This window comes from Penicillium alfredii (assembly GCF_028826965.1).
Source record: "Penicillium alfredii strain IBT 34128 chromosome Unknown utg000004l_segment0_segment0, whole genome shotgun sequence".
NCBI classification, from domain to species: Eukaryota; Fungi; Ascomycota; class Eurotiomycetes; order Eurotiales; family Aspergillaceae; genus Penicillium; species Penicillium alfredii.
Genome location: NW_026622701.1, coordinates 3,586,369 through 3,606,395, shown reverse-complemented (window position 1 = coordinate 3,606,395; position 20,027 = coordinate 3,586,369). Strand labels below are relative to the sequence as shown.

At 51.3% G+C, this 20,027-nt stretch overlaps 11 protein-coding genes across 11 annotated transcripts; 5 read left to right on the top strand and 6 right to left on the bottom strand.

Annotated features, from left to right (window-relative positions):
• Positions 1-468: 468 nt before the first annotated feature.
• On the bottom strand, positions 469-1,842 carry NUU61_003020 (isoaspartyl peptidase/L-asparaginase; the record flags this gene model as incomplete). The annotated part of the gene is made up of 1 exon (XM_056653602.1): positions 469-1,842. The coding sequence occupies one exon, from the start codon at positions 1,840-1,842 to the stop codon at positions 469-471; it is 1,374 nt and encodes a 457-aa protein (XP_056514669.1).
• A 687-nt stretch (positions 1,843-2,529) lies between these two features.
• On the bottom strand, positions 2,530-3,212 carry NUU61_003019 (protein transporter TIM17; the record flags this gene model as incomplete). Its single annotated transcript, XM_056653601.1, has 4 exons — positions 2,530-2,571; positions 2,637-2,791; positions 2,868-3,066; positions 3,144-3,212. The coding sequence occupies 4 exons, from the start codon at positions 3,210-3,212 to the stop codon at positions 2,530-2,532; spliced, it is 465 nt and encodes a 154-aa protein (XP_056514668.1).
• Positions 3,213-3,716: 504 nt separating this feature from the next.
• Positions 3,717-7,728, bottom strand: NUU61_003018 (uncharacterized protein; the record flags this gene model as incomplete). The annotated part of the gene is made up of 7 exons (XM_056653600.1): positions 3,717-4,913; positions 4,969-5,371; positions 5,433-6,084; positions 6,162-6,442; positions 7,053-7,105; positions 7,157-7,657; positions 7,720-7,728. 7 exons carry the CDS (start codon positions 7,726-7,728, stop codon positions 3,717-3,719), a joined length of 3,096 nt encoding a protein of 1,031 aa, XP_056514667.1.
• A 2,856-nt stretch (positions 7,729-10,584) lies between these two features.
• On the top strand, positions 10,585-11,049 carry NUU61_003017 (uncharacterized protein; the record flags this gene model as incomplete). The annotated part of the gene is made up of 1 exon (XM_056653599.1): positions 10,585-11,049. The coding sequence occupies one exon, from the start codon at positions 10,585-10,587 to the stop codon at positions 11,047-11,049; it is 465 nt and encodes a 154-aa protein (XP_056514666.1).
• A 330-nt stretch (positions 11,050-11,379) lies between these two features.
• NUU61_003016 (MFS general substrate transporter) lies at positions 11,380-12,209 on the bottom strand (the record flags this gene model as incomplete). Its single annotated transcript, XM_056653598.1, has 2 exons — positions 11,380-11,508; positions 11,550-12,209. 2 exons carry the CDS (start codon positions 12,207-12,209, stop codon positions 11,380-11,382), a joined length of 789 nt encoding a protein of 262 aa, XP_056514665.1.
• Positions 12,210-12,236: 27 nt separating this feature from the next.
• On the top strand, positions 12,237-12,848 carry NUU61_003015 (uncharacterized protein; the record flags this gene model as incomplete). The annotated part of the gene is made up of 2 exons (XM_056653597.1): positions 12,237-12,523; positions 12,752-12,848. 2 exons carry the CDS (start codon positions 12,237-12,239, stop codon positions 12,846-12,848), a joined length of 384 nt encoding a protein of 127 aa, XP_056514664.1.
• A 212-nt stretch (positions 12,849-13,060) lies between these two features.
• maiA (maleylacetoacetate isomerase MaiA) lies at positions 13,061-13,735 on the top strand (the record flags this gene model as incomplete). The annotated part of the gene is made up of 1 exon (XM_056653596.1): positions 13,061-13,735. The coding sequence occupies one exon, from the start codon at positions 13,061-13,063 to the stop codon at positions 13,733-13,735; it is 675 nt and encodes a 224-aa protein (XP_056514663.1).
• A 156-nt stretch (positions 13,736-13,891) lies between these two features.
• fahA (fumarylacetoacetate hydrolase FahA) lies at positions 13,892-15,180 on the bottom strand (the record flags this gene model as incomplete). The annotated part of the gene is made up of 2 exons (XM_056653595.1): positions 13,892-15,004; positions 15,091-15,180. 2 exons carry the CDS (start codon positions 15,178-15,180, stop codon positions 13,892-13,894), a joined length of 1,203 nt encoding a protein of 400 aa, XP_056514662.1.
• A 317-nt stretch (positions 15,181-15,497) lies between these two features.
• hmgA (putative homogentisate 1,2-dioxygenase (HmgA)) lies at positions 15,498-17,002 on the top strand (the record flags this gene model as incomplete). The annotated part of the gene is made up of 4 exons (XM_056653594.1): positions 15,498-15,565; positions 15,615-16,124; positions 16,177-16,827; positions 16,879-17,002. 4 exons carry the CDS (start codon positions 15,498-15,500, stop codon positions 17,000-17,002), a joined length of 1,353 nt encoding a protein of 450 aa, XP_056514661.1.
• Positions 17,003-17,188: 186 nt separating this feature from the next.
• Positions 17,189-17,983, bottom strand: hmgX (the record flags this gene model as incomplete). The annotated part of the gene is made up of 1 exon (XM_056653593.1): positions 17,189-17,983. One exon carries the CDS (start codon positions 17,981-17,983, stop codon positions 17,189-17,191), a length of 795 nt encoding a protein of 264 aa, XP_056514660.1.
• A 418-nt stretch (positions 17,984-18,401) lies between these two features.
• NUU61_003010 (4-hydroxyphenylpyruvate dioxygenase family protein) lies at positions 18,402-19,794 on the top strand (the record flags this gene model as incomplete). Its single annotated transcript, XM_056653592.1, has 4 exons — positions 18,402-19,063; positions 19,125-19,184; positions 19,240-19,597; positions 19,660-19,794. 4 exons carry the CDS (start codon positions 18,402-18,404, stop codon positions 19,792-19,794), a joined length of 1,215 nt encoding a protein of 404 aa, XP_056514659.1.
• Positions 19,795-20,027: the final 233 nt, after the last annotated feature.

Sequence of the window (20,027 nt, the reverse complement as noted above, 5' to 3'; positions counted from 1 at the left end):
GTCACACCGCTAGTCTTGGCCTATAATATCAAATCCCACTCAATCATTCTAACAGTCCGATATGGTGTAGTGGCTAACATCGCCGTCTCTCACACGGCAGCCGGGGGTTCGATTCCCCCTATCGGAGATATCTTTTTTGATCTTCTCCCCCATTTTTTTCATCTCGCTGTATTTTTTAGGATTCACTTTTCATCCATCCATCCATTCTCTTATTGTTTTTGTTAAATGTTAATTACCAACCTCAAGCTAGTTACAAGCTAGCCAAGACAGACTAAACGTGTGTAGGTCACGACCTAGAGCATGCAAACATGCCTATTTAGGAGTTCCATAATTTATTTTCATTGATATCAAAATCTTCTTCTATGAAGTAGTCATGTAGAGGAGGCTTTCATGGCCAGCTTGTATCGGAAATGCAAACTTAGCCCCAATCTACATCTTTACTTAGAGCCCACCTCGGAGTCAACGCGATCATCTATACTCGTCTCGAAAGACCATGATCCTCTCGACTTGATCTCCATTGGCATCCTCCTCGATCCAAGCGCGCCACATGCCGCCGCAGTTAAAATCAAAGACGACACGGCCACAACGGAGTTTGTTGCTCGATCCACTAGCCATTTGTGTTGAAGTATTGTCAGCTTCAATTCCAATCATGCCGCCTTCACCCTCGCCGGTCTTGTTCCATCGTGGTCCGGCGGATCGTTGCAACTCCCCACCGGGTCCAGCTATCGCGGTCACCGCCTCCGCCAGAGAAGTCGGACACTGGCCCGAAGAAAACCGCAGCATTGCGGCTGCGGTTCGTGCGGCCGCAACACGGAGGAACGAGTCGCCGTTGCCGGTCCCGGAGATAGCAATGGCGCGCTTTCTAGCTTGTCGTCGGGGGGATGCAGCCTCGTAAAGCATAGAAGCCTTTTCAGATCTGAAGCCCAGTGCGCCGTAGCGGTCCTTGTTCGAGACAGCGGTATACGCTGGAGAGTGTGGATTTCTTAAAGCCCGAGTGATGCAGCAGTCCGCCAGCAATGCCGTGGATTCTCGAACCACGTCATCGATGATAATAGCAGGAGACGAAGACGGCAGGACCGCCTCTTCATCGCCTGCAGGCAACTCATCCCACGCCTCGGCCCAGAACCCCGCGCCCAGCGTAGGCGTATCCCCAATGCGACCAGGAAGTTTATTGGTCATGCCGCCCGTGCTGGTCGCAACGGCCAGATTGCCCCATCGATCCAGACACACGCACCCGACCGTGCCCTGGCTCAACGAGACGGGTTCCCGCACCCCCTTCAAGCCGCGGCGATGCTCGTCCCATCGGCGCTTCGTCCAAAACCAGTCATCCGGCTTGAACTCCAGGCCCCAGTCCCGCGCGAGGGTCTCCACGTACGGACCCGCGAGCTGAGAGTGCAGACTGCCGCCGTCGGATGCCGGCGAGCCATCGGCAGCGCGACCTGTGCGCAGGAGGGACTCGCGCGCGAGCTGGATGGGATGGCGGACGTTCCGCACGGCCATGACACCCGCACCACGTTTTATTGCGCCGTCTTGACTGGTATCGTCGTCCAGGACTGAGGCCACCATTACGGACGCTTCCATTTCAATGGTCCCCGCTGTCGTGAAGACACTGCCGCGCCCGCAGTTGAAGAGCTCGTCGTTTTCCATTAAGGCGACTGCATGTACGGCGGCATCAAGGGCGCTGGCGCCGCCGTTGAGAAGGGCGTGGGTTGAGCGAAGGTAGGATTGGAGGGAGGAGTGGTAGGCCGCGTAGAGGTCTGGCGGGAGGGTGGCCCGCTGGATGTTGCCTGCGCCGCCATGAAGGATCAATGCCGGTTTGAATGAAGCTCGATTTGGCGACATGGTTGCTCGGGAGATTGTTGGGGTCGGAGGAAGTGTTCGGAAGATGCGGGGATGCGGATTCTCTGCGTCTGTTCCAAAGGTGAGTCGATTTTGCTGATCGATAAGCTCCTATATTCTCAAGGCTTCCAAAACATTCAAAAAATCAAAAAAAATAAAGAAAACGCAAGTGTAAGCTTATGACCAAATGAAGCTACTGAGTCGGGCAATCGCTTTTGCCCTAGAATCTGTCCTCGGACCAATCCAGAGTGAAGCCAGTATATGCAGTAGAGCTGCGCATTATGCCTGTTAAGTGTGTATTGTTAATGTACAAGAATCCTCCACGATCCCCCTCCGACGCTTTTGTTGCAGGATGAGTAGAGGAATTCCTTTTGGAGGCGAAAAAACAACCTCGAGAAAAGACACACGCAGATGAGAGGAATCGGCCATGGAACCAGCCGCCGTCCACAAGGTACAGTGCTCCGAAGAAATCGCTCGTGGGAGGCGGTATGAGAGCGTAAGGAAAACGGGTTATAAAAAAGAAGCCAAGAACCTCTATGCCATGTCGTTCAAGAATGATGACCCAAACCAAACACCTGAGAAGAGAGACTCAATGGAAGACGTGTTATAAAGACAAGAGATCGAAGGAGAGGTGGGTTGTCGGCCACCGGAGGGATGAGTCGGGTTGTGCGAAAGGGTTGGTGAAGCAGTTTAAGCAATGGCCTTCTGCTCGGAGGGAGGAGGCGGGGGAAGCTTAAAGTTGAGCCATAAGTCAGCAGGTTCTCAAAATTGTGTTGATGGGTCTTGCGGATCCGTACCTCGAGTTTTGTGTTATCCGCCATCATTCTCTGGAACCCGATACCAACACCCTCGATCACCGCCAAGAAGACGGCACACATAATAGCCGAGTTGCGGGCAGCCTTGACACCACCACGGACAGCCAGGGAGCCACCAGTAAAGAAACCAGCGATAACTATACAGTCAGTTAGAACACTGCAACAGAATCGAGACCCAGCGGACAAAAGGGTGTTGGTAAAGGGTACACATACTAGCATTGTAAGGATCCTCCTTCTTGCGGATACCCTTGATAGCACAGTCGAAGGTCGAAAACAGACCACCCCAGACACCAAAGTTTCCGCCCAGAACAGGAGCGCGAGCCTTGATGGCTGTGATCGCACCTATCCGGCGCTCACCATAGGGGCTGTTGCGGAAACCCTTCACACCGTGCCAGACAGCACCACCAATAGCCTATTCGGCAGAAAAGATGTCAGCGGACTTTGTTCAAGATTTATGTTGGACAGACGTGGGTTGCGTGGGAGACATACACCCATACAGAAAGCACCACCAAAGTCGCTCAAGGCAACCCAGGGACAGGGATCTCTCGAGTGATCCATTGCGAATAAATGAGGAATCGGAGGGGATGGAGGATTGTATGGATAGGACGCGTCGGGTCGGGAGGTGAGGACGAAGGGGAGTGAAGGCTGAGGCGATCACTCGTGGCAATTTTTTTATTGTGGCGTAATGCGGCTCAGGTTTGCGACAAGAAGCCGGAAACAGATACCAGGCCGAGCGAGAGTGGATTGGGTGGCCGACAGATGAGGGTGAACTGCAAGAGTCGAGCAGGTCCGGGGGTGTCGACTTTTTCTTGCGTTTTGCGCCTGGCACGTGACTCCCCGGTTGCCACCGATCGGGCGCTTCAGGGTGCGATTGGACCTCCCCCGGACAAGGGGAAGGCAAGAGAAAAACCCGGGCCAGCTATGATTACATCTTTGCCTGAGCACACGCCACTGCAGAATTTTGCTGATGTTCTGGCCCTCTTCGATGCCAGAAAGGGGTATCTCGGATTGGCTCAACTAAACAAAGAACTATGACTAGGACTACTCCAGCGGTGGTATAAATCATGACGGCAGATTCCAGATGAAATCCAACGCGCCTCCTTCATAAATCGGAAATTGACCTCCGTTGCTCATGCCGAATGGTGCCATCGACGGATCAAATGGCAGCGAAAGCCAGTCGTCTGCTGCAACGTCGTGCAAAGATGGAATAAAGCCCAGCCCCGACGGAAGATCCTGTGACACGGGGCCGTTGGCCATATTCGCGCGTTCGCCATTCTCTGGCCAAGGCGGAGGACCCATGGATGACCTTCTTGTGGTCCCTCTACTATTCTTGATCGTTTTCGATGATGCCAGCAGGTTGTGTCGCAAGCGCGACACATGCATGTCCAGCAGGGTGGCATAGCGAGTGCTCAAATGCACATCATCCAAGGCGTTTGATTTGAGTGCTTTGATACTTTTCTCGAGCACCTCCAGCGATTCCTCGAGCTTGGCTTGCCGGGTGCCTAGGCTGAGCGCTTTCATCAGGAAGATCGAGGCACTGGTGATGCGGAGGACGATGCGGACGGGCGAAAACCGCAGCGCCCCAGCCTCGGCCAGGTGAGTGACTTTTTGCAGGATCTGGCAGCAGCCGTCGATTACCTCCTGGATATATTCGTAATCCGTTGGGTCGATGGTCATGGGCCGCACCTCGTCGAAGTTGTTTGAGTCATTCTCTACCACAGCGCGTTCTACCACAGCCTGCATCCCCACTGAATGGGTGTACACGCGGACAAAGTGATACTCGATAAATAGGTCGTTGTAGAATGCCTTGTCGAGTACCTGCGGCTGGAGATACTTATCTTTCCACTGGTTGAGTAGGGGCCGAAAATGTTCCAGGAGACCAACGTATCGGCCGCTATGCAGTTGTTGCCGTGCGAATGCCGCGGACGGGAAGACCATGTCAGTGACAGACTTGGCCAGCTTGGTCAGCTCAATCCACGAGTCCATAAAGGTCAACCATGTGCTCCCCAGTGGGCTGAGCCCTCGAGGCTTTCGGGCCCCCAGCACCGCGTGGTTCAAGGACTGCGGGATGGGCGACATGCAACCGATCCGCCATGCTAGCTGGTTGATATATACGTACAGGAGACGCTGAACGCGTTGCCTGCGAAGAATCATCTGATCTGTCCATTCTTGCTCTTTTTCTGGATAAGCGATCTCTGTCTCGAATATTCCCAGTTCATGAGCGAGAGAGAGGGCACACCCAAGTAGCATCCAGGACATCTGATCGGATCGTCGAGAGGGTTCAATCATATCCTCCACCCATCGGTTTGCAGACCCCCCCGCTCGCATGGCTATCCTCTGAGGGCTTGGGTGCTGTGGGGATCAGATCGTCATCCCAACCGTCTGTTTCGGGTGGAAAATGTAATGCGCGAGGGTGCCACTCCGACATCAACAAGAGTGCTTCCACGGTACCAAGACCGCGAACCTTTGACTTGGTAGACTTTTCTTGTCCGAATATCAGCCGCATTGTCAACTGCTGGCAGTGTTGCCAGAGCCGGTGGTGGATGAAGAAGTTTCTTGACTCGCCCCCTGCCCCCGGCAGAACATGATAGCGAGAAGAGATCATGAGGATTGTGCAACAAAGCACTGGTTCTCGAGTGATGAGCCAATAATGGTTGTGATGATTTGCATAGAAGTCAGTGAGGATGGGGGATAAACACGACATGTTTTTAAAAAACCTGGTTCAACCTTAGCCCTGTGACCTGTAGCCAGTGCAAGTATACGGAGAAGACTACATACTGATCGATAAATGTGACAGCCTCTCTGGCGGTAAACCAACCCATCTTGACAAACCGACAAGCCTCCCAAACGTTGAGGGTCTCGCGGGGGGCATTTGATATCTCCACAGGACGTACAACACAGGGAGTCGGTTCAAACACAGCGGGGATGTCATGGTTCCTAGGCGTGTTTCGAGCTTTGGAATTTGGGCCTGATGATGTTGTTGTTCTGACTCCAGGACTTTCGTCAGCTGGGTGGTCTTCTTGGCTATGGGCAGTTGCTGCCTCGAATAGAATATTAAGCGCATCGTTCCCGCTAGCCACAACAGTTCGCATCATGGAGTTGGCCAGTGTGGAGTTCGATCGTTGCCGTTCATTCTGGTATACCTGCGGCGACTCCTCAACGTGGGAGTTGTCTTCTGCCAGACTAGACCTCTGTCTGGGGACTGACCAGTCTGGCTGGACAGAGCCCGGACTTGGATTAGGAAAACCATTACTGGAACTTTCCCGTGGTGGAATCGACCGATGAGTGTTTGCTTCGGATCCATGGCGTAGCTGCGGGCTCGGCTCGTGAGTCGGCGTAACATGATTAAGGCTTTCTGGCGTAACCCCTGGTGTCGCTTGCCGAACATTTCGCGGCGACACACTACTCTCTAAATCATCTGGAGAATGGGCTAGAGATACCCAAACCGGTGGAGTTAGAGACCAGGAAAAGCAGTCATGGTTTTAATACTATCATGATCATACATACCTCGTTTGCGGGACCTCTCCCACGCCCGTTTCTCAGGAAACACACAATCCCTCAGCTCCCTCCGACACCGCGCACATGGCGGACCGATCGGTAAGCCGTCTGAACCGGATCCCAAGTCGCACTTTGCCTTGCGTTGCCGGCAAGGGATACATGCCTTGTAGGTGCGCTGATACTGCCGGTCCGGGCGCCTGGCACCGTCCATCATCAAGCGGCCCCGAGGACCGGTCGTAGTACGTTTCCACCGCGGATGAATCAGGAGATCCGGATTTCCAAAGGAAATGCTGTGTGTAATTGCTGATAGTATTGGAGGTGGGGGAGAGCCTCGGAAGTTGTGGAAGAGAAATGCGCGTGGGCAAACAGCCTGGATTAGCCGACGGTTGCCGCTGTGGGGAATACCCCCACATTTAGCCGCTCTATGACAGCTGTTTGATGGCACGATTCTCTACTTGATACGATATTCCTATTCCATGGTCATCTAAGATAAAAAAAAAAAAAACGAGAGCAATTTTGAAAGCTTTGGTCAGATGGCAGCAGTCATCCATTGTAGGTATACTTCAATACATCGGGGAATTTGGTGTTCAAGCAAGGCCCATTCAAAGAAGCTTGCTATCGGTTCTTTCAAAATTAGTTCCAGTTTCTATAATCAATCCCCAAATACGCCGTACTAGGGGAGAAAAAAAAATAAAGCCCCATTCGGCTCTTGATTCTTAGAAAGAGAAAGGGAGCTTGGGGCAAGATATCAGGCCACTTCGCGAACTTGTCTCTTTGAATTATCAGTCCCTGCGCCGACTTAAGAACGCTATTTCCAAGTAGGAAAACAACGAGAAAGCGACTGGTGGCCTTGAAACAACAGCTATGTAACTATAATCATGGTCAAATAGAAGCGGTTACCCATGGTAGCAAAGCCAAGTTCGATCAATCTTTCCATCTTTGTAGTCTTTCGCCTGGCGAGAAGGGTTAGCACTGTCTTATAAACTCCAAATTTCGAGCCTTACCATTTCGCAAACATATTCATCAATGTACAAGCCCTCGAATTCCATCCACTCCTGTTGCTCAGAGGTAATAGAGTCCGGGTTAAATGTTTGAGCTCGGTCAAAATCAATCCAGAGAACTCTATTTGAGTCGTTCTGTACCATCATATTGCGAGGATAATGGTCTGCATGATATACTGACGCGTTGTGAATTTCGGTCAGAATGTCACGAAGCTTTTGCACTCGTTCTTCTGAAAAATTGGACAAGTCGATCATTCGAATGTTGGGGATGTATTCAATCAGAATTGCGTTCGGACGTTTCAAATCTTCGATAAAGCACTCAAAGTGCTGCTCCCACCCCCAGGATTGAGGATCGATATCCTTGATGACTCCATAGAAGTCCGGGATATGTCCTTTTTCACAAAGACCATGTCCTTTCAACCGGGCGTAGGCGCGACTTTCACATCGAAATAGATCCAGATCACGATCAATATCCGGTACAGCCGTTAAGTCCTGATAGTGAAACTAATATAAGGTTTTTTTAAGTTAGCTATATCGGAGCTATGTCGTAGAACCAGTGTTCTTACCACTTTCATCACACAATCTTTGCCATGATAGCGAACTCGAAATATGCAGCAGGTTTTTGAATTTCTCAGTAGCTCAACAAAATCCACTTCGGATAAGTTGATTTCTTCCATTTCACAATCTAGGAGTGGCATATTCGACAGGGATGGAGATCATAAAATGCTGAAATGGAGAAAAGAATGGACGATTGGAATTTATCGGACATTGCCTCGATTTTGTCTTCACGCATGAATTTCTCAGATTGTGCGGGTAGAGAGGTTTAACAAAGGAGGCCACGAGGAGATGCGACCAGAGCGACCAAAGGGTCACATGACCCAGTCCACTCATTGTCCCTTGAACACAGCACACGAAAATTTCTTATAGGAGGCTTTTCAAGAATGAATCACATCCCTGGAATGAGGATGGCAAAAATAATCATTGTGGGTGGGACTCGAAGAAATCCAGTCAATAGAAGGTGGGGGAGGCGAGGGGAAGGCACAAGAAATATGAAAAACGAGATGTTAAGGGAGCTAAATTCGATGACGGGATGAACCTTCTCTAAGCAATTTACAGGTTTTCTAATATATTAAACCGAAACGACAGCGAAAAGAGCACGGTTCTGCGTGGGCGCTTCTGAGGATAAAGATTCCTCGCCGAATTCGGTCTAGCTACCTGTAAAACCATTCTACTGTATACCACACTAAGTCTATGTCTCGGTGACTCTGTTATGGGTAGAGATAAAAAGCCTAGCTCTTCCCTTGAGGGGCTTCAATTCCCAAGTACCACCTTCCAAAAAGAAAAAAAAAAAAAAAACCATAATGTAATGTGGCTTATCTGCATGATTAGTCCCATCGATCCTGCACTAGGTGGATAGAAAGTTTAACTGAAATGCCTTCGTCTATGAGTTGGAGGTGTGAGTCGCTAGCAATCTCGCCGCATGAACTTGGGGAACATACAGATCATCTATGGGAATCTCTAAAGCTTCTTTCAGATCCAGATTTTCATGCCCTACGCGAGGTGGGGCCATATTTTTAGAGCTGACATCTGGGCGCTGATGGAGCACTAAGGGATGAATTTCCCTATATAACTACGCTAATGGAGAAACTATGGGCGAGGATTGAAAATAAGGGGCCGGCGATTAGATCTAAGTGTTAGGGGCCAAAACTTCCACAAACATAAATAGTAGGCGCAACCCTAGCACTCTTTGCTTTTTACTTGGATTCTATCTACTCTTCACAAGAATCTCTCTTCTACCACTTTTAGCCACGCAGGGTTACTACTGGCAATCATATCTATCACGATGAAGCTCCTTGGCCTTTTTCTCCTTAGTGCAATGGCTGCTGTGACCAATGCAGCTGTCTTAGTCGACAGGGATTGCTGTATGTCATTTGTCCCTGCTGTCATTGAATTTGAAAACTTATCCATGAAACTATAACCACAGTCGAGCAACCTTGTACAACCCCAGGCTCTACTGAGCAGTGTTGTGGGGGGTTGATGTGTAAAAACTACGCCAATCCGGGCAACAACGATGGGAATCGTTTGATCTGTAATTGATACTGCCCTTGTTAAAAAAGCACGATTCAGGTATGAAGCATGAACCACAGGCATCTATATCATCGGATTTAATTGACCAGTTATCTAGGTTAGCATCAAAATTGCCAATCCAGAGAAAATGGGATTTGATATAAAAGAACAAGCAATAATGCTTTTTCATAAACATAGACCTGACTATTGCCTCCTAAATAGTAGTTTGAATATAGATCCATTTTTCCATTTTTGTTAAAGGAAGGCAAGATTTCAGTTCTAATGAAGAGAAGTGGCGCCTACAATAAGTTCTGTCTTCATATTGCAGTCAAATTTATTAGAACTTTATTTTTACAATTATGGCAATATTAATGTCAAGGGGAATCAGGATTGGAAATCTAGGTCTATAGATCGGCGTGGTGGATTTATGGGCCAAGTTACCGTTTCTCGAGTGTTATATACGACAGATAAAGAAAATAGGCTGAGACGATAACAAGCAACGTATTTCAGGGACCGCAGATTATACAGGTCGTGCTAGGATAAAAGGTGGGTAGTGGAGGGTATCAATCCAGACTAATAGCAAAGGAATACGAGATCACCGGGGCCATTTATTTTGTACATCCAGGTTAAGGTGGCAAATGAATACTACTGGCTGTCAAAGCCGATGGTGCGTTGATGGAGCCGCGCGCCTTCGCGTCCCTAATGGGTTGCTAACCAACCAAACATTAACCGCCGTGCTCGCTCAGGCCCCAACTGAGCAGTTTCAAATAAAGATCGTTCTACTATTCTAGGGGATTAGCGCCAGTCATTATCTTTTGTAGAAATATATTGTGTTACAAACCCTCAGGGGATCATGCCACTGAGCGCTTATTTAGTGCAACAAATAGCACCCAATTTTTCGAACCCAGGGCAGGCGTGAATATAAAGAAGCACTAGTAGACAGAGAAAAAGAAGTGATATGTCTTTTTCTTAGCTCTTCGCCATTTCAAGGTGGTTGCTTGGGTACTTCCAAGCATCTACTTTGAACCCTTTTTCTGCAGGGCATGGCGAACCAAATAAGTCTATTCGCCTACTTGCAATATGGACCGCCTACGATTCCGATCCTCGAACAAGGAAATTCTCAAGCCAACACGAGTCAAAGTTATTCTCACACCGATATCAAATATGTCGGCTATTGGTCAAATTTTAATCTGGCCACCATCGTACAAGAACATGGTGATCTTCTTTCCACTGCTCGAATTTACGACGACCCTATGCCATCGTCTGTTCCCCATTCAACCAACTGGGAAACCGGTTTTCGGGGTCTGCCTTTTGCATATCTGTACTCCCGGGTAAATCGATCCCTTTGTTGCACTTTCCAACAGATGGCCATGAGCAGCCAACCGCTACACAACGTTGTCAATTTCGGAAGCGGGAATTTAGCTCACACCACCCAAGCATACACCCCAGACCTGGCATTCTTTGACCACCCAAGCCAACCGGCGGCTACCAGATCAGATCGAATTCCTGGTTGTCTTAAGCCATCCTCCAAATGGTGGAGTGACATGCCAAAGAGTCATCGCTTGTTTGACCGAGTCCAGTTCAAACAAATTCTGTCAGAGGTAAACCGGTACATGGCCCAGAGCAACACCCGGATTGGATTCATTCTCACAGACAAAGAGCTGGTTCCAATCCGAAAGCTTGCTGAGAAGGGCCATGTGGAGATAGCCGATTCTATCCCTTGGGATGCTTGTGGTCAAGGAGAGGATCGGCCGCAGCTCACGGTTCTACTTGCTTTGTGGTATTTAGGGATGTTGGCGTCGGATGACCAGCAATTGGTTATGGGATGAGAGAGTCGCTGATTGTGTCGTACTGTATCTGGACATTTTCATCTGTGAACAATGGCATTGGACGAGGGAAGCAAGGAAATAGCCAGTATAGCAGATACAGCGGACGATTGTGGCGATCGGGCTCGAACTTTCAAATTATTCTCTTATTGTCCTCTATTTAAGAAAAACACAGAATGTGTATTGGATAATAAAAAAGGGATTGCGTTATGAAGCCCTTTTTTCGACTTGATTGCTTCTTCAAATCTATATCGAGTCAAATACACAACAACATTATAATTTCACCTATTAGCCTTCCTATTACACGGCACTGCGTACCGCGGCAAAGAGAATTTACTCGCCTGCGCCTCCAGAGTTCTCATCAACCAGTTGCTCCTTATTAGAGATCTGCATGGGCAATCCGTCATTAACAGCCTTCTCCTCATCAGCAGGGGGATGCGGCGACTCATCCATCGGCGCAAACTTGACCACGCCCGGATAGCAGCGCCATACTTGTAGAAGACGAAAGGTATAGGCATCAGCAGTAGGCCGATGCCCCCGATGAGCGAGCCAGCCCCGCCCACACCGAGAGAGTCGAATATGTATTGCGTGAAGAGTGGGGAGGCCGCAACGGCAGAGGCAGCGTACATCAGGTACGAGTCGATGATATAATTTATGAAGATCACAAAGATGAGCAGGATTGATCTTGCGAGGAAGGTGCCCGCCACGGTTGGCACGGCCCAATGGACCGAGTTATATTGCGCTGTCCATGCGAACCAAATTATCGTCACGGCGAACATGACACTAGGAAGACGATCCTCTGGAACTGGTTTGTGGTTCTGGGCGGCCCTTTTCTGGTTTACTTGGCTGATGCTGAACAGCGCCAGGCCACCGAGACACGCACTGATGACCGTACCGACTAGTGGTAGCTCACCGACGCCGGCGTTCCATCCACGCTTCTGCTTGAAGACAATGGGATAGATACTGAAAAGCATATAGAGGAGGGTATATACGACGGCGTAGTAGATAGTGACGAAGAAGCTGATTGGGTCGATCAGAAGTCTCCAAGGCCTGGTTAGGGCAACTTTGAAGATGCCTCCCAGAGAACGATCCGACGCCTCCACTGGAGCCTTAACATTACCGGGGATTTTGCGTAGGCGACGGGTTTTGTTGCGCAAGACCATCAAAGAAGCTTGGTTGACTCAAACAGCATGTCAATCCCTGAACCCAAGGCCGCAAGACTGGAAAATCATAACTCGGGCCACGGGGAGAAATCTAGTACGCAATTACCCACGAGGGATTCAAAAAGAGGCCACGATGAGTCGGCCATCTCGATAGCCCCCAAGTCCAAGGCCGCGAAATTCAATGCACATACGTTGAGAAAACTACAAACTGCTTTCGACAAGAACCCAGAGATTGATCTAACTACACAGATGCCTACGGAATACTCTGTTCGTCTGGTCGAATTTCAGGGAGAATTTTGGAAAAATGTCACCGGGTAAGCCTCATAGCAAAACACAATACACGCAAAGCTAATCGACATTTCTTAGCAGAAAATCCTGACGCCACAAAACCCCCCAAAAAGAGGACATTCGTGATCGTCTTCGCGCTTCAGATTCTGTTGACATCGTATGGCCCTCTATCTTCACCAGTGTTGAGACGACTAGAAGAGGTATCCAAGGTTCCAGACTCTCTGTCGCAAAGCCTCTCCCACCAAATGCTTCAGCTCATGCACACAAGAGATGATGGTGTCCAGGGGTTCGATGACCAGCACACAGCTGATGGCGGAGCGCTTGTTGTCGGCCCAAAAACGGCGGGAATAATTCCGCGGGGCATCGCCAGTCTGAAGATACGCGCCTCCGAGTATTTACTCTGTCGACGGGATGAACACTCCGCGGGCGGTCATTTATGGAGTCACGTAGCACGAGAGACAAAAGTGATATACTCTGAAACCCTAATAATCTCTCCAACCCCCGCATAACCTTTATTACTCTTTCTATCCATTATCCAACAAGAGTATACGCTCAGCAACAAAATGGCCGACATCACACTCTACACCTACTTCCGCTCTTCCTGCTCCGCCCGCCTCCGCATCGCTCTGCACCTCAAACAAATCCCCTTCACCCCGGTCTTCGTCAACCTCCTGCGCGATGAGCAATCCACCCCGGCCCACCGCGCCATCAACCCCTCAGCCACTGTACCCGCCCTAGTCATCCAACGTGGTTCCGCCGCCCCAGTAACAATCCCTCAGTCTCTCGCGGCGCTGGAGTACCTCGACGAGGCCTTCCCCGACAAAGGCCCCACTCTACTGCCATCGGACCCCGAGTCGCGGGCTCTGGTTCGCACGCTGGCGTCCATTATCGCTTGCGATGTTCAGCCGGTGACGAATCTCAAGATCTTAAAGCGGGTTGCGCCGCTGGGCGCCGACCGGGCTGCGTGGTCGAAGGATTTGATTGAGGATGGGTTGCGTGCTTATGAGGCTGTTGTGAAGAGCTCGGCGGGCAGATTCAGTGTTGGGGATCGGATTACTTTTGCTGATCTGTGTTTGGTGCCTGCTGCTTGGGGTGCGGAGCGCGTGGGGGTGGATTTGGGTCAGTTTCCGGTGACTAGCGTGATTGTGCAGAATCTGGAGAGTGAGGATGCGGTGAGAAAGGGGCATTGGAGGACGCAGCCGGATACGCCTGAAGAGTTTCGCGTGAGCCAGGAGTAGACCATGACTCTGGTTTACTTCCATACTTCTAGGTAGTTGGTTGGCGATTATGGCACTGGAGGAAGTACGGTCAATGTTTTCAACTCGTCGAATCATACCAGCTCTTGTATGTCATTGCATATTTGTTTCGCAACTATGGAATTGAACAACACCATTTTATGGCAGCGGATGAGCAGGCAGGATAGTCCCGACACAATCTCCGAAGCCGACATAGTTCCCTTCAGTACCAGCCATACCGCGCAGCACAACCGTGTCGCCGTCCTCGAGGAAAAGTCGCTCCGAGCCATCGGCCAACTTCAGCGGGTTTTTCCCGTTAGTCTGCTCCAGCAAGCTACCCTCAGTGTGAGGCTCCGTACCAGAAATGGTACCAGAACCCAGCAAATCACCAGTGTTCAAATTGCAGCCAGTGATAGTGTGATGGGCAACCATTTGTGAGAAAGAATACAGCAGGTTGCGAGCATTGCTGCGCGAGATCTGAGTGGGCTTGCCGCCCTGGTTGGTGATCTCGACATCGAGTGGGATCTCGTAGGCATTGGCGGCGCGTTTCTCGCGCAGATACGGGAGCAGAGATTCGCGGTTGCCGGGCTCCAGACCCTCGGTGCGGAAGGGCTCAAGGGCGTCAATCAGCACAACCCACGGGGTAATGGTCGTGCCGAAGTTCTTTGCGTTGAAGGGGCCCAGCGGGACATACTCCCAGGCCTGGATGTCGCGTGCGGACCAGTCGTTCATCAGCACCAACCCGAAAATGTGGTCCTCGGCCTCATCAATTGGGACAGGTGTGCCGAGGTCATTGGGCGTGCTGATGAAGGCAGCAAGCTCCAGCTCGATGTCGAGTTTCTTGCAAGGGGAGAAGGCGGGCACTTTGGGGTTGGCAGTCGGGTTGGTCAGGATTTGACCGTTTGGCCGATGCAGGCCCGTGCCGGATGGCACGACTGACGAGGCTCGGCCATGATAAGCCACGGGCAAATGCTTGTAGTTTGGCTGCAACGCGTTCTCCGGTCCGCGGAACAGCACTCCAACATTGTAGGCGTGGTTCAACCCGGCGTAGAAATCAGTGTAGTCACCGATCTGCATTGGAACATGGTTCGTCACCTGCGACAGGGGCAGCAGTACTGACTTCTGCAGCGATGCATTTTCCTTCAACACCTGCGGGTACGAGGTGTCGGCTTTGAGAATGTTCTGTAGATACTCGCGCACTTGTCGGTGGACAGGGCGACCCAAGGCGGCAAAGGCATTCAGCGTAGGCTGGCTGAAGACGCCCAGGTGTGACTGGATTGCAGGAAGCTGCGAGAACCCCCCGAGGAAGCAAAGGCGCTCAAATTCAACGCATAGTCTCCGATGGCGATGGCAGGTACGCGCGAGGCGGACTGCGCCGAGATGATGCCGAACGGGATGTTGGCCAAAGAGAACGGCGAGTTCTTGGGGATCTGGAGCCACGATGCCATACTGAAGGAGTGTATCAACAGATGAATTGACAAAGTTGACAAGACTGCGAGCTCGGCGAACTTAACTGATTGCCCTGCGCACTCCTCGTGGGGTCATTCCGAAGGGCGGAATGGGCCCGCACGGGGTCCTCCAATCGGCGCGGGGAGAACAGCCGAAGAGGAGGTGGAGGATAATCGCGGATGGAGATTCCCGCGCATCTTGCGTGACGTTGGCATCCTGCATGCTGCACAAGTGGCTTCCTTGGTCGAGGTGATGGTGTCTCTGACTACAAAGGCAGCGCTGGCTTCCTCCCCACAGCAACCGTTCACACATCATCATGCCTGTCACCAACTTCACTCATCCTGATCCCTATATTTACCAAACTGGCTTCGACTCGTATCACGAGTAAGTGTTGCAGTCAATCCAGTAGAACCTCCCACTGACCTGCGTAAAGGACCGAGGCCATCAAGGACGCCCTCCCCATCGGCCAGAACTCTCCGCAGAAAGCGCCGTATGGGCTGTACGCCGAGAAGCTCTCGGGGACGGCATTTACAGCTCCCCGCCATGAGAATAAGCAAACATGGGTCTACCGCATTCTCCCTGCGGCTGCTCACGAGAACTTCGTCGCCGAAGATGCCGATTCGTATCACACTAGGATGACCACAGAGACCCACAAACTGCACCATATCCCCAACCAGTTGCGCTGGAATCCTTTCGACTTGGATGAGAAGGTCGACTGGGTTCATGGTCTGCATCTGGTAGCCGGATCTGGAGACCCGACCATGAAAAGTGGGTTGGGCATCTTGCTGTATGCGGCAGGCAAGGATATGGGCAAGGAAGCGTTCTACTCGGCCGACGGCGACTTTCTGATCGTACCTCAGCATGGATTGCTGGACATCCAAACGGAGCTTGGCCGGATCCTGCTTCGTCCGAACGAGATCTGCGTGATTCCTCGTGGTGTTCGGTTAGTAGCTCTTCCTTCTGTCTGCTGCTGGGCCCTCAATTGACTCCAGTAGATACCGTGTGACTCTTCCCGAGGGCCCCGTGCGTGGCTACATTTGCGAGCTATATCAAGGCCATTTCCAGCTCCCCGAGCTCGGTCCTATCGGATCCAATTGTCTCGCCAACGCACGCGACTTCCAAGCACCCGTGGCTGCTTTCGACGACGAAGAGGAGCGCAGTGAGTACCGGTTGTATAGCAAGTTTAACAACACACTGTTCTCCGCGCGCCAGGACCACACGCCCTTCGACATTGTCGCCTGGCACGGCAACTACTACCCGTTCAAGTACGACCTGGGCCGGTTCAACACGATCGGGTCTGTCTCATTCGACCACCCCGATCCCTCGATCTACACGGTGTTGACCGGTCCATCGGACCACGTCGGCACTGCCATCGCAGACTTTGTCATTTTCCCACCTCGCTGGCTTGTCGCCGAGGGAACTTTCCGTCCGCCGTGGTACCACCGCAACACTATGTCAGAGTTCATGGGTCTCATTTGTGGGAACTACGATGCAAAGACGGGCGGTGGATTCCAGCCTGCTGGCGCCAGTTTGCACAACGTGATGAGTGCACACGGGCCGGACTCGGATGCATTTGAGGGAGCTAGCAATGCCGAGCTGAAGCCTCAGAAGGTTGGTGATGGCAGTATGGCTTTTATGTTTGAGAGGTGAGTGTTATATGCCCTTTTCAGAGTTTCCATTTCTGATCGTCGCTGCAGCTCTCTCATGGTCGGAGTCTCAGAATGGGGCCTCAAGACCTGCAAGAAGGTACAGGAAGAGTATAACGAACACAGCTGGAAGCCCTTGAAGCGGCACTTCCAGAACCCGAACAAGAAGGCCTGAGCGCTGCGTGGCTTATGGATTTGCGCGAGTGTATTTTTCTACTCTTTCATCTTAGCATAATTCCGAAATAGCCTGAATAAACCAAAATAAGCTTATGGAAAGCATTTGTCGTTTCAAGGTTGACATCCGCGTAATTTATATTAAACGAATCAAATCAGAATATCATGCACAAGGTAAGAAGCTGTCTTAACCCTCCACCTCCTTCCGCATCGCCTCTTTAACAATAGCTCCACACATTTTCGCGTACGGATTCGTCTGAACTGCCAGCTGCTGCGCAAATTTGTTACCATAGCGCCCCCCAAAGAAGAAATCCCGACTCGCCATCTCCTCGAGCTGATCGGCTCCAAGCCCGCGCAAACGCTCAGGCCCGGCTGCTGCAGCATCGTCCTGTCCAAATGGAGTTTTTCTCTTCCTTGCTGCCTTGAGAAGAAGGTACCCGCGGTGCGTATGTGCGTCAGCTAAGAGTCGGGCCTGCACAGATGATACCGGGTCAGCGGGCGAGGCGGGCGTGGCGAGCGTGATGGCTTGGCCCAGATCTGCCAGGATGCGGGATGATAGGTCTGTGGTTTCGGGAGTGAACAGAGTATCCTCAGACTCTGAATCTGAATTCGACTCGAGGGTTTGCGTGTCGTGGCTTTGGTGCAGTATGTCAACCAGCAAGCGTAGGGTTTGTGCGCGGTTGGTATAGCCCGATGGGTAGGTCGGGTATTGATCGAGGAGGATGTCAAGATCATTGAGTGCAGACTGGACACATTCCTGGCTTGGCGTCTCGCTGGACTGTAGCTTGCGGATGATTTCCGTCTCGCGCTGTTGCAGCGACGCCAGGTCTGCTTGGGAGATATTCAAGCCGGATGGCCATGATGGGAGCGATGGGTCAATTCTAATGCCGGATGAAGGAGAGGATTCAACGTCGAAGAGTGCTTGGAGGACCGCGGCGTCGTTGGATGTCAACGAGGGCCGGGTTGGGGCGATGGTGGTCATGGTGATTGTTGGATGGATTCGTAGTAACGATATGTGGCAACCACCAGAATAAAGAGGAATGAGGGTTCTTTTTTTTTCTTGTTACCTTCAGCGAGTTCGATGAGAAGAGTATTTTGAGAAGAATTATTCCGACTACTATGCAACTCACTCCCGACCTGGCCAGCGATGATATCAGGCCCGGCTGTTGGCGGCTATTTCAGGCAATTTCCCACGACCCGAAGTGGCGACGGCACGCGAAGGACTCGGATATCCGCTCGATGGCCACGGATAGCGGAGGATGGTGAATTGTGTATTAAAGGAAGAGAATGTGGCCTAGGCTAGAGGTAGTCATCATCCAGCAATCCGATGAATATCGTTCTCTTCACCACAGATCGGAAACCAGCACACAAAACAACAGAAACAATAGAACCCATTCAGCATGGCACCATCAGCCATCTCCAGTAGCCCACCGGCATCTACAACCCACGGCTCATCCTCACTAGCCAGTTACCGGGGCTACGACCATGTACACTGGTACGTCGGCAACGCCAAACAAGCTGCAAGCTACTACATCACCCGGATGGGATTCATACGCGTGGCCTACCGAGGTCTGGAGACCGGCAACCGCAGCCAGTGCTCGCACGTCGTGCGCAACGGCGACATCACATTCATCCTAACATCGCCGCTGCGCTCGCTGGACCAGGCCGACCGTCTCAGCGCCGAAGAACAGGACACGCTGCGCGAGATACACCGGCACCTCGAGAAGCACGGCGACGGCGTGAAAGATGTTGCTTTCGAGGTGGATGATGTCGATGCGGTGTTTTTTGCTGCCGTCAAGAACGGCGCTACGGTGATCGCCGAGCCCAAGGTGCTGGAGGACCATGACGGCCATGTCAAAGTGGCGACGATCCAGACTTACGGCGAGACGACGCATACGCTCATCGAGCGCCACCAGTACCATGGCATGTTTCTGCCCGGGTATAATACACAGCTTAGGAGTGAGGATCCTATCACTAAGTGGCTGCCTGGGGTCCATCTCAAGCGGATTGATCACTGTGTTGGGAATCAGGATTGGGATGAGATGGACAAGATCTGTGAATAGTAAGTTTGCGCTGCGATGAGAGGAGCACTAGAAGACCTTTACTGACACTGGTGGTTTTAGCTACGAGAAGGCACTTGGTTTCCATCGCTTTTGGTCGGTCGATGACAGCCAGATCTGCACGTAAGTTTTTGCGAGCCCTCTAGCAACCCCCAGTCCCTGACACTGATGTCCATAGTGAATTCTCCGCACTCAAGAGCATCGTCATGGCTTCTCCCAACGAGATTGTCAAAATGCCCATCAACGAGCCAGCCAAGGGCAAGAAACAATCCCAGATCGAGGAGTATGTCGACTTCTACAACGGGGCGGGCGTGCAGCACATCGCCCTCCTGACAGACGACATCATCCGCGACATCACCAATCTCAAAGCGCGCGGAGTCGAGTTCATCAAAGTCCCGGAAACATATTACACGGATATGCAGGCACGACTCAAGAAGTCTGGTCTGGTGCTGAAAGAAGACTTTGAGACGATCAGAAGCCTGGACATTCTGATTGACTTTGACGAAGGGGGATATCTCTTACAACTTTTTACCAAGGTATGTGTATTCGAAGCGCCTCCTGAGATTGTGAAAAACAGTGATGCTGATTTGTGTTACAGCATCTGATGGATCGGCCAACCGTGTTCATCGAGATTATCCAGCGACATAACTTCGAAGGATTCGGAGCCGGCAATTTCAAGTCCTTGTTTGAGGCTATCGAGCGAGAGCAGGAGCTCAGAGGGAATTTGGTCTGAGCCAATAATGGAAAGCTTGATGATTCCCAGGCCTCGAGAATGATAGGGGGTAATTTGTTTGCATTTGAATTCTCAGCGGAGTTTGTACATTTGCTTCAATATCATGCCACCGGCACGCATACGCAAAGACATCCAAGGACCTCGCTGTTCCCGATGTTGATTGAATTTCAACCAGAGCTGGAGCTGTCCTCCCGAGTCATGTAGACCCCATTCCCATCTACTTTCGTTTGGAC